We start from the raw sequence: 19400 nt of genomic DNA, 5'->3' as shown, positions 1-19400 counted from the left end.
CCTTCGGCACCATCCACCAAATCCTGTTGCCTAGCAACCTTGACAGCTGGAGTTGATTGCTTGATGAGTCGTCGTGACGTCTTTGCAGTGAAGGTTTGGCGGTGGAGGTGATCGTAACAGCTGTGATGTAATAGTAGCAGCAGCAGCAGTTTAAACTGTTACAGGCGCTGTCGTCCTGGAAACGGAGCCATATATTGTATTTATTTCCGTGTGAAGTCTATTATTACAAAAATATCCGACGCTTCACCTTCACGTCGGCTAAAATAAGAGGCGCTGGTGTCCTAAAAAGAGACGTCTGACAGGAGGTACAGCGTGATGCTCCCTCCTGTCTGGAATACTGGGTTACTGATCTCAGGTCAGCTTCACAAGAAAACACAGGAGTCCAGACGCGACACAAAGGTGTCAAAAACGTCCGACTGGACCGGACTGGTATTATTGATGATCCTCTACTTCCTCCCCAAACCCGATTTCCCACTTCTGTCAGACGTCAGGGAGTGAAGGCAGCGTAGATCGATGGTAGATCAATATTATCAGCACCAGATTAAAAATGACAGATTCTGCTGATGATCGGTGTGATTATTATACATCACAGCTCCATATTTAAATTAAAATTATTCAAATTAGGCTAAATTGAGATTTTTTTTTTCCTCTGAAATATTACACAATATAAAGTACTGGCCTCTAATATGTTCTTCAGCAGAAGTGTAATTGAAGTACTTCTTAGTACCACTAAAGACGTGTCACCTCAACTGTCTTGGGCTTTCTCTAATCAATGGGTCGGTTTACCCCTCATTCTCGTCTTCCAGGCGGAGACGGCGGCCAACAGGATCTGCAAGGTGCTGGCAGTCAACCAGGAAAACGAGCAGCTGATGGAGGACTATGAGAAGCTGGCCAGTGATGTGAGCACCCCCCCCCCACTTCTTCCTACAACTCTTCTGCACCTCCTGAACCCTCCTGTCTCCCTGTTTATTTGAGCTGCTCCTTCTCCTCTCTGCCCCACCTGGAGGGGGGGTTTGTGCTCCATGTAGGGTCAGGGTCGAGATTAAAAGGCAGCCAGGACAGCATGTAAATCAAGCATGAAAGACAAAGTTTTCACAAGACAAGAATCTTTCTTTAGATATTTTATAAAGCATTTTTTTTTAAATCTAGTGTTACACCTGAAATAATATGCCCATCAGCAGAAAATTACATTTACAATTCCGTGGTTTGGTTCCACTTCCATGTGGTGTGTTTAAGTTTCCGTGGGAAACTGAACTCTGACTTGTCTCTACTTGGTCCAAGTGCATTACTGTGTTATATAAAAATATGTAAAGTGCACTGCGGCTGTGAATTGTAAAAATTTTTTGGCAGCTAAATAAATACCTGCAGACAAATGCAAAAGTAAAGGAGCCACAAATTTTGTGATATATTTGTGTGATATACCTTTTTCTTTTTTAAATCACTCAGTATAGATGAAATATATTAATTGGACTTTTTTCTAGATATCAATGTTGGCAGTTGTTTCAAAAAAAATCTGTTTATACAGATTTAATTCATAGGAATGGAAGCCATGGAAAGACGTAGATAATGCTTGCAAAAATATCACGGTCTTATAAATCTTATGAGGAAACATAATATGTACTTAGAGCTACATTAGTTTGCAGAAACAACAAACGGATCAAATATCTAACATTAATATTAATCAGTATTCTTTATTTATGCTGACACACATTAATAAATCCTCTACACCTCCTTTATATCCCTCTAAATTTTCCTTTCTGTGCACGATTCTTCATTTCCTTCATCCTGATTGCATTTTTCTCCGTCCCGTCTCTCCTGTGTGCCACCCATCAACACACACACACACACACACACACACACCATTAACAGCTGCTGGAGTGGATCCGGTGCACCATCCCCTGGCTGGAGAACCGCGCCCCAGAGAACACCATGCAGGCCATGCAGCAGAAGCTGGAGGACTTCAGAGATTACCGCCGCCTCCACAAACCGCCCAAAGTGCAGGAGAAGTGCCAGCTGGAGATCAACTTCAACACCCTGCAGACCAAACTGAGGCTGAGCAACAGGCCCGCCTTCATGCCCTCGGAGGGGAAGATGGTCTCGGTGGGTGACGCCGAAATCGCAGACTGTTAAAGAAAAGTTTGGTCGTTTTAAACAATTTTGCTTATATTCATTTTGCAAATCAGAAATCTTATTGTTCACGTTAATAATCGATCAAATTGGTTTCACATCCCCAAGAATCAATGGGTTGTCGTTGCTTTAGGGTGCAACAGGCAGCAGTTTTAAGCGAATTTTTTTTTTTTCTGACGTCAGGAGTATTAAAACACTTACATTCTCAGTGTTCGTGGTCAGTTTTTGTTCACCAATAATTAATTTGATCACTCTTCCTCCTGCAGGACATCAACAACGCCTGGGGGAATTTGGAAGGAGCAGAGAAAGGCTACGAGGAGTGGCTCCTCAACGAGATCCGCAGGCTGGAAAGACTCGATCACTTGGCGGCGAAATTCCGCCAGAAAGCAGCCATTCACGAAGCCTGGACCGAAGGTGATGAATTAAGATAAGAACAGTCACTCGCCTGAAGCGTTTGAACGCGTTAAACTGTTTTTAAATGTTCATTTCCCCCCCCCGCGGCAGGTAAAGAGGAGCTGCTGCAGAAGAGCGACTACGAGACGGCGTCTCTGTCGGAGATCAAGGCCCTGCTGAAGAAACACGAGGCCTTTGAGAGCGACCTGGCTGCACATCAGGACCGCGTGGAGCAAATCGCAGCTATCGCACAGGAGTTAAAGTAAGCAGCCATGAAAGGAGCAAAACGGCGTTCTGCTAAAGAACGGGAGAAGATGAGGACTAAAAAAGCTCCATGTAGCTCACATGATGTCATCCAAGATATTTTTAACCTTTTTTTTTTTTTTTTAAGCTGAAATCTTGGCAGTAGCTTCCTGTCTCCCAGCACAGGCACACTTGTGCACCCACTTCAAGTGTGAGGAGTGTTAACACTTTTAGCTTAGCGGCTAAAGTGGAGATTTCAGGAGCTGAATAGTCTTCCACATTTCAATTCGCCATATTCCCATCAGATCGGTTACAGCACGACTCTGACTTATTATATTGGGAATATTTCTCTCCAAGTTATTTACAAAAATCCCAGAATGAAGTCATTTCGCTGCAGTAGTAGTTTAGAAGAACGTTGCAAATGCTTTCTAGTTGATAATTCAAAAATTTTTTTTTTGAAGAGGAAATTTAAAAAAATAAAAATACAAACCTTTACATTGTAAAAATGTTTCAAAGACGTTGCTTTAAATGTGTAGAATAATACCGAGTGTGTGTTTGTGTGCGCTCCAGCGAGCTGGACTACTACGACTCCCCCAGCGTGAACGCTCGCTGCCAGCGGATCTGTGACGAGTGGGACTCCCTGGGAGCTCTGACCCAGAAACGCAGCGAGGCTTTGCAGGTGAGGGGGGGGGTAATCAGGGAGGTGTTAAAGGGATAAGTCAAAGTCAGTTCTTAACTTTAAAGCATCAAGATCTTCAGTTTCTCTGTTCGTCGCCTCCGTCCTTGTTGGTGCCTGTTAGAAAGGAGTGTTCTCCAGTGTAACAAAGCTGGTTGAATTTTCTCCCCAAGCGTCCGTTGAACTGATGTTTTGTGTTTTTCTGCTCAACAGAGAACCGAGAAGCTGCTGGAAACCATCGACCAGCTGTACCTTGAGTTTGCCAAAAGAGCAGCTCCGTTCAATAACTGGATGGAAGGCGCCATGGAGGACCTGCAAGACACCTTCATCGTCCACACCATCGAAGAGATTCAGGTGAGCGAACGAGAGCAGAGGGCTTTAGCTGTGTTTCCACGACTCTGGCTTACTTTTCCAGACGTCGTTTTCCCGTTTAAGGACGCTATTGCCCCCAAAATGTCCTTGTTTTGCCCACGACACCGGGTCACACCATCAGATGGAGTTCAGATTCAGCAACAGCAACATTTCTGTGCTTTTATTACTGAAAATCTTTTAAGTCATTCATTTTTTTCTCAAAAAAACAAACACAAACGTTTCAGTAATTTTCAGTAATTTTCATTTTTAAAGATTTCAGTAATTTTTTTCAGATGTCAGTCATTTTTAATTTTTAAAGATTTCAGTAATTTTTTTCAGATGTCAGTCATTTTTAATTTTTAAAGATTTTCAGTAATTAAAGCACACAAATGTTGCTTCTCTTTTACTTATCGATGGAATTGGTTATCAAAATAATAAAAGGCTAAAAGTTATTGGATAACTGGTCACAGTGCAATTATGACTGTAGTTTGAATAAAGCTATAAATAAATATAAAACTATTTTTTACTAAGAAAATATATAAAAACTAATATCACAAAACTAAATTAACAAAAGTTGGAATCACTTGTTCGCGTCTGACTTTCTACTCGGATGATATAAGAAGCAGCAGAGTCTCGTCCGTCTGCTCTGTTTGACGCTTTCACAAAGCAGTTCTACGTCTGAGCTCTGACAAAGGAGGTTGTTAAAATTAAGAATAGCCTGTGTTCTTGCCGTTTTTGTGGTTTTTGCCTTTTTTATTCTTTTTATTTTTGTGCGCCTTGTGTCTCAGGGATTAAGCACAGCCCACGACCAGTTCAAAGCCACGCTGCCGGAGGCGGACAAGGAGCGCCAGGCCATCCTGGGCATCCACAACGAGATCGCCAAGATCGTGCAGACCTACCACGTGAACATGGCCGGCACCAACCCCTACACCACCATCAACCCGCAGGAGATCAACGCCAAGTGGGAGAAGGTGATCAGAAAAATCTGTGATGAACGCACACCAGGAGTTCATGTGAATTCACTTCGACTCGGCTTTATGTGTTAAAATGCTTAAGGTTAAAAAAAAAAAATTCCAATGTGAATCATGATGAAGCAAAAAGTAATAAAACAACAAGAAAACAATCAATAAACAAGTCATTAAAACAGATTTTAATGACAGCAACACATTTATTTGCTGCAGCAGATTTGATTCTTTACGTTGATCCGACCCTTTCTGAAAATGTCAAGTTTTATGAGTTTTATTTCTTTTTTTTATTGTCGTGTTTTGACAGGAAGCTGTTCTGCTCTGCTGCAGCTCAATAAAATAACCCTGGCTGCTGCAAGTAAACCTCATATTTGCTGCCAAAAACTTTGTTTAGTGAAAGTTTTTTGTTCAGAAAAGGACCAATATCCACTTTTTTTTTAAATAAAAAAGTAGATGCACTGGATAAAGATTTTTTGAGACGTGTGGATTCATCGTGATTTTCTATCAAACAGGAAATGTTTAGTGTTCATTTTGGTTTGAATCTCACTGACACGTATTGACTCTCGTGTTTCTGTGACTCTTCCTCTTCCAGGTCTTTCAGCTGGTGCCTCAACGCGACCAGGCTCTCATCGAGGAACACGCCCGGCAGCAGAACAACGAGCGTCTGCGCCGGCAGTTCGCCAACCAGGCCAACGTCATCGGACCCTGGATCCAGACCAAGATGGAGGTCAGCGCGAGCACGAGCGCGTTTGAAACCCCTTTAAACCATTTGATGAATCAAAATCTTTGTTTTTTTTTTAATCACAGCTTGTGGGGGGAAAAAAAAGCTGAATTTAGTTTCATCTCAAACTTTATCCGCAGGAAATCTGCCGCATCTCCATCGAAATGCACGGAACCCTGGAGGACCAGCTGACGCACCTCCGCCAGTACGAGAAGAGCATCTGCAACTACAAGCCAAAGATCGACCAGCTGGAGGGAGACCACCAGCTCATCCAGGAAGCGCTCATCTTCGACAACAAACACACCAAGTACACCATGGAGGTAAAACCGGGAAGCGAGCAGCAGGACTAGGAAGAGGAGGATGGGGGGGGGGGATTCCTGCTTCCTCCAGTTCTCATGGCGTCGATGCATTTTTATGAGTTTGCGTCGGATGGTTGCGATTTGTCACGGAGGGTGGCAGGATGTTGAGACCGCCACAGGAAAGTCCCGGAGAGTCTTAATACGGGACGTTTCAGACGTGTAATTTACCGTCCAGCCTCAGGTTTTACGTAATGAACTTTGTTTCTGCCAACGGTTTTCAACAAAACAATTTCTTTTTTGAAATTCAGGACATCAACTCACCCGTTTTCAACGCTGCTGAACGCAGAATCTACGCTACGTATTTAGTAATGCCCCGTATTTTAAGTGCAACCAGCAATTTTTGCTAATTTGTCCCTGCAAATGTTTTGTCCTGGCTCTGTCTGCACCGATCCTGCTTTAACAGAACCGCTGTAAGGCTTTTTAAAGGACTAGTTCACACAAAAAAAAAGCCAGATTTAGTGATTCTGCATTAAAGTTCGATTCGTTTGCATCACGAAAATATATTTGTGGTATCGAAAAGGTTATGGAAACAGCTGATCTGCATTGATTTTGTCGTCTTTGAGGTTGTTTTGTCGAAAGCGACTCAAGAGATCAGATTATGTTGATCAGGCACCCACCAAAAAAAAGGCAAAGATTACGATTTCCGTTCTGCAGCTGTCTAACGTGAACATAACCGTAGAAACCGCTCCCGATTTTTCAGAAATATCGTGCATAAAAAAGAGACTAAACTTTTCATTTTCAGTGAGCTTTTCCTCTTAAATTTCCAGCAGTGTTTATTAAGTCATATTTTATGACACCCCCCCCCCTCAACCGTGTGTCTCTGTTCTGCAGCACATCCGTGTGGGCTGGGAGCAGCTGCTCACCACCATCGCCCGGACTATCAATGAAATCGAGAACCAGATCTTGACGCGAGACGCCAAAGGCATCACCCAGGAGCAGCTGAACGAGTTCCGGGCCTCCTTCAACCACTTCGACAGGGTCAGTACCAATGTCGCCAAGGCGACGAGAGGCGTTGTGGTTCATGTGTGAGGTTAGAATCTAAAAAAAAAGAAAAGAAAGAAAGATGGAGACTAAGGAGCTAGTTAGTATTCCTGACCTGATTATTTCTCGCCATGGGTTGTGACTTCCTGGGGTTTTCTGGGTTATTAGCATGCTAAAAGCTAAGTGAAGCTACTCATCTTCAGTGGGGAGGCGGTGGTTTTAGTGCGGGATGTAAAAGCATCTCAGGAATATTACCCAGCTCGCCGCAGGACGCCGTCAGACACGTTGAAACCGCTAAGCTGGAGGGAAAAAAAAAAGCCATCTGTGATGCGAAACGCTTTCGCTTTTCCAAACCGACACGTCTGCAGACGGGCAACGGCGTCCGGAGATACAAATCCAACCGTGATTAATTACCTCCACCAATCAGACGTCTTCACCGCTTGTTTGTCTGGCAGCAGGATCACACAACCGGTTGAGATTTGAAGTAAATCCGCAACAAAAGGCCGATGGACTCATTTTTATTAACTTTGTGATCATATGAAGTGTTTTTCCACCAGTTTTCATGAATTACAAGTGGCCCATTTGATGGATTTTTATGAATTTTTGTAGAACAGCAGTTCCCAAGAAGAAACCACTGAATCGGGGTGGAGCCAGTATTTTTCAGAACCCAGGAATTTGACTTCTCTCTTGACTTCGCCAGTCAAGCGAAGGAGGTTGAGATGACATCGCTGTTGTGTGTCGTGCTAAATGCGGAGGCCGACGTCAACTTAGCGTTTACATTTCCAGCTACCTGTTGGTAGCTGGAAAACGTTCCCCCGCTTGGTGTTTATGCTCAGGCTCGACCCGCCAACAACAGAACCAATTATGGAGGAGTTTTTATTCAGCACCCGCTCTTCCTCCTATTCCTCCTCCTCCTCCTCCTCCTCCTCACCATCATAGCTCTGCAGCTCATATATCCTCTGTATTGTTTGTTAATCAGTTTTTGAGCCTCAAGATCCGACTTTTCCCCCCCAAAATCCATCAAATTTAATGCGTTCTTTCCCGACCCGGCAGTAAAAACATTAGGCTTGTGTTTAATGTTTGCTAACATGGTATTACTGACTGGTATCAAACCATTAAAACCTTGCAATATTACATTTCAAAGACATTTGTTTAAACAAATGTTTCCAGTTGAGGAGTAAAATAAAAAAAAAAAAAACATTCATCGAGTCCGATCCGCAAAATTTATTTTTATTTTTTTTGCAAACTCTTGTTCGAAACTTTCTAAGCGACCCTGCTGACAAACAAACAAACAAACAAACAAACAAACAAACAGGTAAAACCAGCTCATGAATTAAATCACAAGTGAATTCTGGGAAATTGACTGAGAACTGTTTAATGGAACGTTTTGCTGTGGCGACACAAAAGGTACTTTTTGCATCATGTGAGGAGCCTCCAGTATGTTGACATGAATAACCCCACCATAGGGTAGTCTGCCTGCCCCACTGCACCTTAACGCCTCTGAATGCCCCCCCCAAACCCCCCAGCATGGCAGCGCCGCTGCCACCGTGTGTTCACCTGCCACGTTCCTAATGAATATGCACTGTGTTCTCTGTGTCCTGTCTCCTGCATGACCCCCCCCCCCCCCTTCACCCCTCCCTCACCTCATCCCCTACCCCACCACTCCCCCCCCCCTCCCCTTGTGCATGATGCACTCCCCCTCCCTCTGACACCGCCTCACCCTCCTCCTCCTCCCTCACTGACCCCCCCCCCTCCTTGCTGTATGTGTTGCTGCATGGCCTGCGGCCCCCCCCATTCTCGACGCCTGGCACTGGCCCCACCCCCCACGACACCCCCCCCAGGACCACTCGGGCACTCTTGGCGCAGAGGAGTTCAAGGCCTGCCTGATCAGCCTGGGCTTCGATATCGCCAACGACACGCAGGTACTTCATCGTGGCTCCGCCCCCTGAGAGACCTTAACTTCCTCTTTTTTTTTTTTTTGCACTCCTCCCTCCTTTATTTCTGTTCCTCCCTCCATCCCCACCTTTACTGTTATCCTCCTGTGACGTCACGACATCCACACGGTGGATCGTTGTGGCCTCGATTCCACACTTTGTTCATCCTTTACTGCTCCTCTTCCTCTTCACTCGACCTGCCCCCCCCCCCCTTCTTCTTCTTCCTCTTCCTCCTGATTTGTCCGTCGCTGACCTCGTAGAAGAGATCAGGAATCATGGATGCTGAAGACTTCAAAACCTGCCTTATCTCCGTTGGTTACAACCTGGTAAAGCCACGAAACACTCGACCAATATTTGTTTGTGTGTGACTAACACCAGCAGCCGGACACGGTAACGGAGAGATGTCACTTCTTTTTTAAAAAATTTTTTTTTTTTTAACGATTCCACATTTTTCCATAGATCTTTTAAGGATTTTATAACATTTATGTAAAGCAAATGAAAGATGTTCACTCAGCAGGAGGGGGAGACCAGCGGCGGTGGGACTGCTGGAACACCTCGAATTCTATCCAATCAGAAACCAGATACGTCCACTCACGTGGACAGCAAAAGTAAAAATTAATATTTCCATTTTTGGTGTATTTTTGGATGCTGTCATGACATTAAATGTAAAAAAAAATCGTATTTATCATTTGGCTTTATTAAAATAATAGAAATAAAATAATTTACATTATTATAAAAAGTAATTATTATAAAAAGTCATTTTAAATCCTTAGGGTCTCCATAAACTAGCTGACATGCTGACGCATGTTTTTGCTCACAGGGTCGAATATCTGAAAGAGGAAGTCAGATTTCATCTTTAAAGGAACAAATCGTCTTGTTTTATCTCCTGCTAAAACTGATTTTTGTCGTGAATGTAGAGACAAAACAGGAAGACCGTTTCTGCAAAGATGCCTCAGGTATTCAGGTTGACTGAAGAGATGGAAGATAACGACGCGACACGAGGACAAACCTTTTTAAGGATGTGTTTGACCCAGGAAATCTTTGTTTTTTTTCTGTACATTATTTTTTATGTGGCCTAACGTCAAAAAGATCATTATGATTTCAAAATATTCTGACAGATGACTTTAATAATGGAGCAAACTGTTCAAGTCGAAATAGTTTCTGATTTAGTGAGAAGAATCCAAAACGTGTTCTAGTCACCCCCCCTCCAGGAGGGGGGCGGGGGGGTCTCCCCTCCGATTTACTTTAAACACAAGTGAACATCAGCATGCAGAACATCTGTCGGTTTGCTGCATGTTGTGGGATGGTCACCATGACAACTGAGCCTCACAGCTCCCTCTCCTGTCTCCAGGGAGAGAACGAGTTCCCCCGCATCATGAGCATAGTGGATCCCAACCGGATGGGGATCGTCACCTTCCAGGCCTTCGTCGACTTCATGTCCCACGAGACGGCCGACACGGACACGGCCGACCAGGTGGTGGCGTCCTTCAAAGTTCTGGCGGGGGATAAGGTACAGTCACACAATCGTACTGTTTTTTTATTTTTTAAATAGTAAGAAAATGGAGGCAGTTGTGATTCATCCGTTCATCTTTTCAACAGAACTACATTTTAGCTGACGAGCTGCGCCGGGAGCTTCCTCCAGACCAGGCGGAGTATTGCATAGCGCGCATGGCGCCCTACACCGGTCCTGATGCTGTACCCGGAGCCCTCGACTACATGTCATTCTCCACTGCTCTGTACGGAGAGAGCGACCTCTGAACAATCTTTTGTCAATCGTCCCGACTCGGCACCGCCGGCCTACCTGCTCCGATCACCGCCATGTCCTTTGACCGCCCCCTTCACCACACCACACCCCATCCTGCTATGCTCAATTTTTGTATGTCTCTGGCCTTATCTCTTTGTCTCCTGCTGCTCATCATCATTCTCATCATCCTCATCATCGTCATTGCTCCCTCACACTCTGTCTCTGTACTTGCTTACCATACGCTGCAGCAGCTCTCCAGGTTTACAAAGATGGAGAGAGAAAAAAATGTTTGTTTTTATTTTCTTGTTGTCATTGTTTTTCTTCATAAAATGAATAAAGTTAACATATTTTATTATACTGAACAAAAAAGGTATTTTTCTTCACCTGATTGAAAATAAGAGACCGAAATTGTAATAAAGAAAAATTGCTATACATTCCCCTCTTATTCTGTTTACTACAGGGGTTGTGCTATTTTATGGATATACCTTTACATTTTTTCATTTAGTCAGCTCTCCGATAAATAAAAAAAGCAAATTCATATCATGAAAACATTGCATAAATTCTCCTTGGGTATTAATAAAGGATTTTGAAGTCCCTGGAAAAGCAGGTATGACTAGAAACCACACATTAATGGCACAAAAACTCATCCAGTCTGGGGAAGAGGCTCACGCTATGCAAGCTATGTGTCCGTTTCTGTCATATTTTAGTCAGCTGTAAATGAATAGTTTTGCATAAAAGGAACAAAATCATGGGTGGTATTAATGTAAAAACTGATCTAGTTGTGACAGTCACTTGTCATAAAACATTATTGCATTTTTCTTTTTAAGTGAAAAGCAAACAAAACACGGTTTAATCATCTCTGGTTGCAAAAAATTTATAAAAATTGAAATGACCTTTCTAAAATTAAATTTTCTATTTGTAGAAATAAAATGTGATTAAACTTAATACTTCAAAGGCCTAAAACACTTTACATCACAATTTTTTTGGGGCCGGTATCAAGAAAACTGTCAAAACAAAATAACACTACATGTGTCCACATTTTACATAGGAACCTTAATTTGATCGCTACGTTCCTACGGACATATTAACGCACCGGACCAACACAGATCGCCGTGTTAGCATTAACAGGATGAACTCTTAGCGAGGAATAAGTCATGTTTAACCTAAAGGCGCTGAAAAAAAGCAAAACTCTGAAGTATGGACTCCCTATGCTCGTAAGTGAGTTTTAATACGTGTAGTTTTAAAGTTTGGTTCGGCTGTTAGCTGGCAGCTGCTAGAAGATTAGCGCTTTATAATACACAAGGACACGAAAACGAGTTGTTACGTCACTTAGCGTCAAAATTAAAGTCGCATGTTGTCCTCAGCGATAAAGACAAGTGTTAATTTACTTATTGCATCACGTAAAAACATCTTGTGTAACAGGGGCATAAAAATTCGTGCTAAAGGGTAAATTCAGGGTTGTTCATGTTTCCACAGACTGTCCTTCATTATCAACTAGTCGGTACAAGGTTTTATGGTTCTGTTGTGCAAAGTGTTGCATATTTAATAACTTAATGGTGATAATTAGGTGCTCATGTCAGCGGACCTTCACTGTGGAGGAGCATTAAACTTTAATCACTAATCTAACTAATTGATCAAGTTTTATAATGAAGTAATGACTGTTACCATCCTTACTGATGTTTACTAACCACTCTTGTGCATTGAATGTTTTCAGGTGCTTGTAGTCGGGGGTTCCTTTGGTCTGCGAGAGTTTTCTCAAATCCGTTATGATGAGCAGAGGATAAATAGAAGGGTAGGTGTTGAGATAATGTAATATTACACATAAATATGACTGGAGATTAATGTTAAACTCACAATTCCGTGATCTGAAGACACCAGGGTGGAAGCCTCTCAATCAGTGTGTATTGTCGCCCCCTGGTGGTGTGACTCGTAATTGCACTTGAGTCGTGACTTGTCTGAGCAGCAGTTTATTTATAGCTCCCATGTGGGGATGTTTTACTTCCATTAGGCTGCAGAAGCTGAGCTCATTGTTCAGGGAACATTTCAAACTCGGTTGCTTCTACCCCATCGATACAAGAAGAGGAAGTGAACGATCTCATAATCGCTTAAAGAAGCGTTTCACAGCTGGAATGTTAAACAGGACGATGTAATTTTTCCTGAAGGTTGTGCGATATGATGGGGGAAAAGGGCGGTGGTATTTGTTTGTTTTTTTTGCTTAGAATGTTAAATAGAACCCACAGCAACCAGAATGCACAGCAGTTTTCAAATGCAGTTTGAATCAACAGTCAGTACAAGGTTTTATGGGTCTGGCAGCGATCTCGTATCACGGCTAAAGTGTGACACATTAGGACAACATGGGAAAGAAAAGGATCATGCTTCACATTTTCTGAGCTAGTGTTCTTACAGTTTGAACCAGGATTTATGACTCAATTTTCACAATATTGTGCAGTCTGTCTGTAAACATTCTGTTTATAGACAAAGAGTGAATAAATGTGTATTTTGAAAACATTCTCAGAATGATAAATACCTCAGTCGGCCTGGTTACTGATCTGAGTTCAGTCCACGAGAGCTGGAGAAGGGCGGCTCACATTGGATGTTGCTTCTCTACTGTTTCCGTCCGTAGAATAAAACTATTTGAAACCAGCAGCCCTGGATTTGGTGATCTGGTGTCTCAAATTTCTGGTAAAATGGAAAGAAGTGCAAAGCTTCCCTTCAGACGACGGATCCGTTCTGTCGTCGGATCAAACGACAGAAGAGCAGCCCCTCATTAGAACCATTTGGATCCGGTGAACCGGCGTGAAATTTACTACACCGACCTAAACAGCTGATTAAAGTCTTCCAGAGCTTAAACTGTTTTGTGGTTCCCAGAGATATTTAAAGGATTAAAACCACCGTGTGAGAGTTAAGTCACTGTGTGATCCAATTTGCATGTTCTCTTCAATGATTTCACTTCGCCTGGAGGTAGAGACAAACCTGAAGCCCCCCCCACCACCACCTCAGAGCAGCATCTCCCTCCCCTCCGGTGCTCCCGGTTCCTTCCTGAAGCTCAGACTAGTGTCGGCTGAAGAAAAGCTAATAACACCTCATTATTTTTGCCTTTTAATCCCCTCAACCAAAGGCTGCAAATATCCAGCATATCATTTCTTTACTGTAGTTATGTAGGTCTAATTAAAAATCAATCACAGAATTATGGAACTCATCAGTCAGCCGAGCGACTGCGGCGTTATTGCTGTGAAATATTAGAGCTCATTAAAAGTAATGATTCAGAATGGGATTCATTTCGCCGCTATTCTCCAGCCAAAATCAATTTGAATTGCAAAACACAGATAGTTCCAATCGGACTCCGTCTCCCAGAGGCCTGTGCGACGCTTCGTGTTTCTCGGTTTTCTTACCAAACCGGGCGGCGTCGATGCAGAATCCGGCAGAATCCTTTAAAAATCGCCGTCGGTTCGAGAGATTCATGTTGAGAGAAATAGTTTTTCTCTGGAGGCGTCAGGCCTGATTGGATAAATGCTACACGTGTTCTGAAATGCTGCAAGATTGACAGATTTAAGAAGCGATGCATGGAGACGAGGAGTTACTGAGACAGAACCTGTGATGAACATCCACCTCCTTTGGTGTCTTAAAAAAAAAAAAAGACATTCATAAAACTGAAACACTCGAACTTCCATCTCGGCCTTGGAAGTCTCAAATCTACAGAAAAAAGATAAAGTATAATAAGAAATATTCTAAGACGTGATGCTTTTCACCTTCATTTAACACCTTTCCTCGCTCTGTCTCAGCTGGATCCTTCGCTGGAGGCCAGAGTGAACGTCCGGGATCAGTCGGTCGTGCTGGAGGAGGAGTACGAGGTGAGCGGAGACAGCCGAGGCCTCCTGAGGGAAGGGATTAGATGAAAAGAAACTGATAACGGTCTCTCTGCAAGAAAGTGTTGCTGGTTAACAAGATGTGCTTCATAGGGTTTCATCACACAGACATTTTATCTGCCGTGAGAGGACTCACGTGTACACACTTGGAGATTTTATCTGTAGCTTCATAGAACTGAAGTGTGTGGATTCTGGGAGAGAAGAGGCTTCGGGCGGTTTTGTGTTAATTAACGTTTAATTCACGTGACATAATGTGGTCTGTGTTTATCATTAATCATGGATGTCATTTTCTAAGAGATCTCCAAGCGCTGATTAAACATGGCGGCGCCCGCCAGCGGGTCAGACCGGGTTTTCCGTCAGAACCCATCACTGTTGACAAGTTGATATGAATCCCACCTGCGTGAAGTAGCATCACTATTTCCTCACCTCTCGTTCCAAGACCCAAATAGAAGCAGATGAAATGCGATCGTCGCCGAGGAGATGCTCCCTCCCTTCAGATTTCTGGATGGGGTGTGTCTGTGATATTTTTCCGATGGGAATGTTATTCTAGTTCCGACTGTTGAACGCTTCCTTTGGCTCCGACTTCTAAGTCGGCGCATCAACATTTGACCCCAGGCAAATGGAACACAGGTTCTAACATTCCCTAACAACCAAACTTGAAGCCAAACCGATGCTAACCGTTACTCCGACACGACGCTGTTGCCGAGTTCACAAAGTAAACTGATGCAAGGATCAGAAATAGACTTTGAAATCATGTTCACGTAAAAAAAAAAAGCCAATAATTTGCATCCCTGAAACTTCCTGTCGTTTCGTTGTGTTCCCTCCCCCTGCAGAAGATGAAAACTCAGAAGTTGGACGAGTGGAAGAACATCCGTGGACCTCGTCCCTGGGAGGACTCCAGGGAGTACCAGAACCAGCAGCGCGCCAGGCTGGACCAAAAACACACCACCAAAAACGGAATCGACGGCACAAACGGACAGGAAGTGAGAGAATGAGGCCCCCCGGGGCCGGATCTGTAGGGAACTCTGTTTTTATTTTGTTTTCTGTTTGCGACACACAAACCCTGACAGAAGGTAAAGGTTTTAACATCTTATAGTTTTATGCAACCAAGTTCAAGTGGAACCAAGTGGAAACTTCGCCACTTTAAAAAGCCACCACTAGGGGGCACTAAGTGTCCTACTGCGCCCCACCTATCAGCAAGGTAATATCCATCAAAGCACGATGACCATGTTTCAATAAATGATGTTCTATTGATCCGAGCTGTTCTTTTGTTTTTGACTCGCTTTCTGTTTACAACAGTATCGCATTGATTTAGCAGCCGAAAGTATAAAAGAATAAATAACACAACAGGCCAGCGTTTCCTCGGGCTTTATACGTCTCGACAGTAATCCGTTTCTCTGACAGTTATTACTTTGCATGGCGGTGGATTTATTACGTTCCTAATGGAAACGGTATTACCTTTTTTTTTTCCCTCGACCCGCAAAACGAAAGAACACGACTCTGGGATGTCTGGGTGACTGAGGCGTGATGTTTGTGCTGCTTTCAGTTTGTGGAATAGGATGGAATGATTATTCTTCAGGTCTGGACGTCTGTATAAAAACATCTCGGGATATTTTTGTTAAATGTAATGTTTAACTCGGTGTTTCAGGAATCATGCACAGGTCGCCCAGTTGTAAATCTTTGCTCCGTTGTCCGCTTGTGGAAACGGCCTCTAATCCTCATCTGAATCACAAAGCACGCAATCAAAGTAATTTTTCATTCGGTTTCTGCCGTTGACTGTTGATTAAATTGTCTGCTGTGTGCTCCTCTTTCTGAAGAGGCCTCTTTGCATTTCGTGCAGAATCCTGTTGGTGCACCAGCAATCACACGGGTCAATCACATTTATTCTGGATGCGCCTCCGGCTGCTTCCTGCTTTTTATTTTTTATTTTTTATGATTAGACATCTGCAGCTTGTGGATGAGGATGAGGCTGCAGTGAGGAAGCTGCTATAAATCAAAGGGTTGATGACCTGTGATTGCGGTTGGTGTATTTTAAGATAAACCACAGTTTTAAGGCTGGACTTTCAGATTGTTAACGGTGCGGAAGTGTTATCCGAGAAGAAGTAAACTGCAGCCAGAATGGATCATTAAAACCAATGCCTTTCCATTTGAACGCTGCAGCGGAGCTCTTTCCAATCATCCTCTCTACTGTTAGCTGCCCCACAATGCAATGTGTTTTATATCCTTATTAAAGTTATTACAACCATCTGATTCCGCGTGAACGACCTGGCTGGTGGTTGACCTCTGACCTCTTGAGTGTCTCCAGGAAGGGTGCGTCGATCAGACGGAGTGTTTTGTCACAGGAAGCTTTAAAACCTCTTTGAAAGGTTTTAAAAGCTCGTGCAGGTCAGCGGATTCCATCTGAAGGAAATGTCACAGTGTTCTGGAATGCTGAGTCATGCTTTGAGATCCTGAGTCATGGTTTGTGTGAAGGTTTCTCGATATTTTTTGAGATATCGAGTCATTCTCCTCACACTATAAGATTCTTATAGCATGGAGGTGTCATTTATTTTTTAATTTATTTTATTTGTATTTTTAAAATAAATATAAGAAATAAAAAAAATCTTTTTATTTATTTCTCATTTATTAGAAGCAACAATTAATATGATCAACAATAATAAAAATAATAAAATCTGGTGTTTATTTTCCATTTGAAACCCTTTTTATCCTTGATGGGAAACGTTAGAAGCCTCAATGTCAGATGTCATTTACGGAGCTGCAGAATCAAAAATAGACTTACTCCACATGGGGGGGGGGGTCAGGAGCAGCAGCAGGGGGAGGGGGGTAGTGGGTATGGCCTCTGTGCTTATTTTATTTCCTCTCCCTTTCTTTTGATTCCTATAAATAGACGGAGGCTTTGGCAGCTGAGGGGGAGTCCACGCAGAACAAATGCACCCCTCGGCCGTTTCCCATCATTCCCCGTATAACGAGCCCGACACAACGCACACAGATCGCCACTGTCACTTCCACTCTCTCCTGGAAGGGAGGCAGGGGCCACGCAGCGCCATGGAGACGAGGGGGGTGGGTTGTTTTGGGCATAGGGGTCAAACCCCTGAGACATCTCCGCCCGGATCTCCTCTCTTCCTCCCTTCCTTCCTTCCTTCGTTCTTCCTCTTTTTGCACCTTAAGGGGGGTGGATGTAGAGTCCGGGGCCCCTGCGCTCGTCTCCTGTCTGTGATGTAATGGAGTCAGAGTGGGCATCCCTCTCTCTCACCCTCATCTTCCTCTGCACATATATTCCAGACCAGTGAACCACTGAATGCTCAGCTCCAGCGGCTGCAGCTGCAGAAGGGGCTCTCTCCACAGACGAGCGGCGCTTTACGTATTTAAGACCGGTCTCTACGGATGTGGTTTGAGCTGTAAAAACTTTAGCTTTGCATGTTTCATATTTACAGACTGTCAGGGTTTCATTTGATGGGATTTGTCAGCACAGGGTTCGTTATGAGTTGACATGTATGAACACGGAACACGCCAACGTTTCTGCATGACGGGGTTTAAGTTTACTGCCGTCTCTTGTAAACACAGAACACAGGAATGAAAACATTAAAAATGCTAATCTGGCAATGTTTAAAAACTTAGTGAATGCTCGCTTTATCTGGATCCGTTTCCGTATTTAGTGGATTTTTCTCCTCTCTGCTCAAATTTCATGAAAATCCTCTGCAGTTTTTTGCTGTTTTTGCAATTTTGCCAAAATCCTGTCGCTTTTCCACAACGATTAAAGAAAGTCCTCTAAAATCTGTATCCACCACCAAAAATCAAATGGATTGTTTCTTCAGACCTTCCTCTCAAAAAAGATTTGTGTAAATCAGCTCATAGCTGCTAACAAGTAAACCAACCAAGCTGAGAACGCATGAAGTCTGTTTGTAACATGAATATGTAGAGAGGAAGAGGAGCAGAGAAGCTCTCCTGGGAGTCTACAGGCGTATTTATGCTCAGTGTTAAATACCGATAAAGATTTGTCAGGAATTTGTATTTATTGATCATTCATTCATGTTTGTACGTGTCTTCTGAAAGCTGATGTCCAGAGAGAACCCACCAGCCCACAGGGACTCTTTAACTCTCTCGTTTCACGGCTTCTCTGATCATCTCTGAACGTCAGAAGTGGAAGTCGCCCACAGGGCGATGTGGCGTTGCCTTTTTGGCAGGGCCACTGTGTCATCGCCCGCCTTAGCAGTTGCAACCCGAGCTTGCAGATGATCACGCGCTGCAGATTCTCTGCTGCTCGCACTCCGGATGTTTTAATGCAACGTATCCAGAGACGTGGCAGCGGCCAAGTCTCTGTGACAAAATGAAACACAGCAGGAAGGAGAGGAGAAATGAAGTTGTTTTCCTCTCAGAGAATCGATGCCACCAGCCAGATTCAGGCCCACCGACGTCAAACTGCCCTCAAACACTATAAAAACATGACGCCCATGGAAGAAACCTGACTAAAATACTCAAAACAACATCTAAAAAATGTGCATGTAAAAGTAAAGAAAATGGCTTTGGATAAATTATGCATTTAGAAGATGAACGATGTTGTGAAATAAAAATATGAGACTATAAATTGTAATTATGAGAAAAATTACAGTTTATAATAAATGGGGAATAAAGGGGAGAACTGATAGCTATCCGTTGGATCAATGTGCCGTTAAAATAGTTTTTTTGTAATATTAAGACTTTATTCTGATAATATTACTACTTTACTCTCATAATATTGTGATCATCCATCCATCCATCCATTTTCTTATAGATGAGACGATTGCAATCATCTCATCTCCAGCTACACGTCTGCTGAAATCTATCCCAGCTGGCTGTAGGTTAAAGGTGGGGTACACCCCGGATGATACGCCAGCTCATCATGGGACCACAACATTGTGATTATATTATCACAACATTCCAGTTTGGTTCTTAAAATCTTCCTTTTTCAAAATGTGACCTAACTTGTAAGATACGTTTAGGATACCAGACAAAGTGATGTTCTCCTAAAGATAATAAAATCCAGAGAAAAATAAAATGAAA

At 43.2% G+C, this 19400-nt stretch overlaps 2 protein-coding genes across 6 annotated transcripts in view; both read left to right on the top strand.

Annotated features, from left to right (window-relative positions):
• Positions 1 to 10926, top strand: part of actn1 (actinin, alpha 1) — a 39362-nt gene extending 28436 nt beyond the window's left edge. For 2 of the 4 annotated variants that reach the window (XM_068338966.1, XM_068338965.1), the window contains exons 9-21: positions 807 to 899; positions 1870 to 2100; positions 2394 to 2541; positions 2632 to 2782; positions 3334 to 3442; positions 3653 to 3793; positions 4579 to 4761; positions 5348 to 5482; positions 5617 to 5796; positions 6667 to 6813; positions 9011 to 9076; positions 10102 to 10260; positions 10350 to 10926. In XM_068338966.1, coding sequence (XP_068195067.1) covers positions 807 to 899; positions 1870 to 2100; positions 2394 to 2541; positions 2632 to 2782; positions 3334 to 3442; positions 3653 to 3793; positions 4579 to 4761; positions 5348 to 5482; positions 5617 to 5796; positions 6667 to 6813; positions 9011 to 9076; positions 10102 to 10260; positions 10350 to 10508 — 1902 coding nt within the window. In that variant the 3' untranslated portion in view covers positions 10509 to 10926. Of the gene's footprint in view, positions 1 to 806; positions 900 to 1869; positions 2101 to 2393; positions 2542 to 2631; positions 2783 to 3333; positions 3443 to 3652; positions 3794 to 4578; positions 4762 to 5347; positions 5483 to 5616; positions 5797 to 6666; positions 6814 to 8657; positions 8739 to 9010; positions 9077 to 10101; positions 10261 to 10349 lie in introns of all 4 variants that reach the window. The other 2 variants (XM_068338964.1, XM_068338963.1) reach the window with 1 other exon arrangement.
• Positions 10927 to 11572: 646 nt separating this feature from the next.
• cox16 (cytochrome c oxidase assembly factor COX16) lies at positions 11573 to 15619 on the top strand. 2 transcript variants are annotated; one of them, XM_068338976.1, is made up of 4 exons: positions 11573 to 11708; positions 12209 to 12286; positions 14277 to 14345; positions 15194 to 15619. In XM_068338976.1, exons 1-4 carry the CDS (start codon positions 11649 to 11651, stop codon positions 15353 to 15355), a joined length of 369 nt encoding a protein of 122 aa, XP_068195077.1. In that variant the 5' UTR covers positions 11573 to 11648; the 3' UTR covers positions 15356 to 15619. The 2 variants fall into 2 exon arrangements, with proteins under 2 accessions (XP_068195077.1, XP_068195078.1); XM_068338977.1 differs by lacking the exon at positions 12209 to 12286 and having other exon boundaries at positions 11583 to 11708.
• Positions 15620 to 19400: the final 3781 nt, after the last annotated feature.

The sequence above is a fragment of the Antennarius striatus genome, chromosome 17 (assembly GCF_040054535.1).
Source record: "Antennarius striatus isolate MH-2024 chromosome 17, ASM4005453v1, whole genome shotgun sequence".
Taxonomy (NCBI): Eukaryota; Metazoa; Chordata; class Actinopteri; order Lophiiformes; family Antennariidae; genus Antennarius; species Antennarius striatus.
Note: the sequence above shows the minus strand (reverse complement) of the source record. Positions and strands in the feature narration are given on the sequence as shown.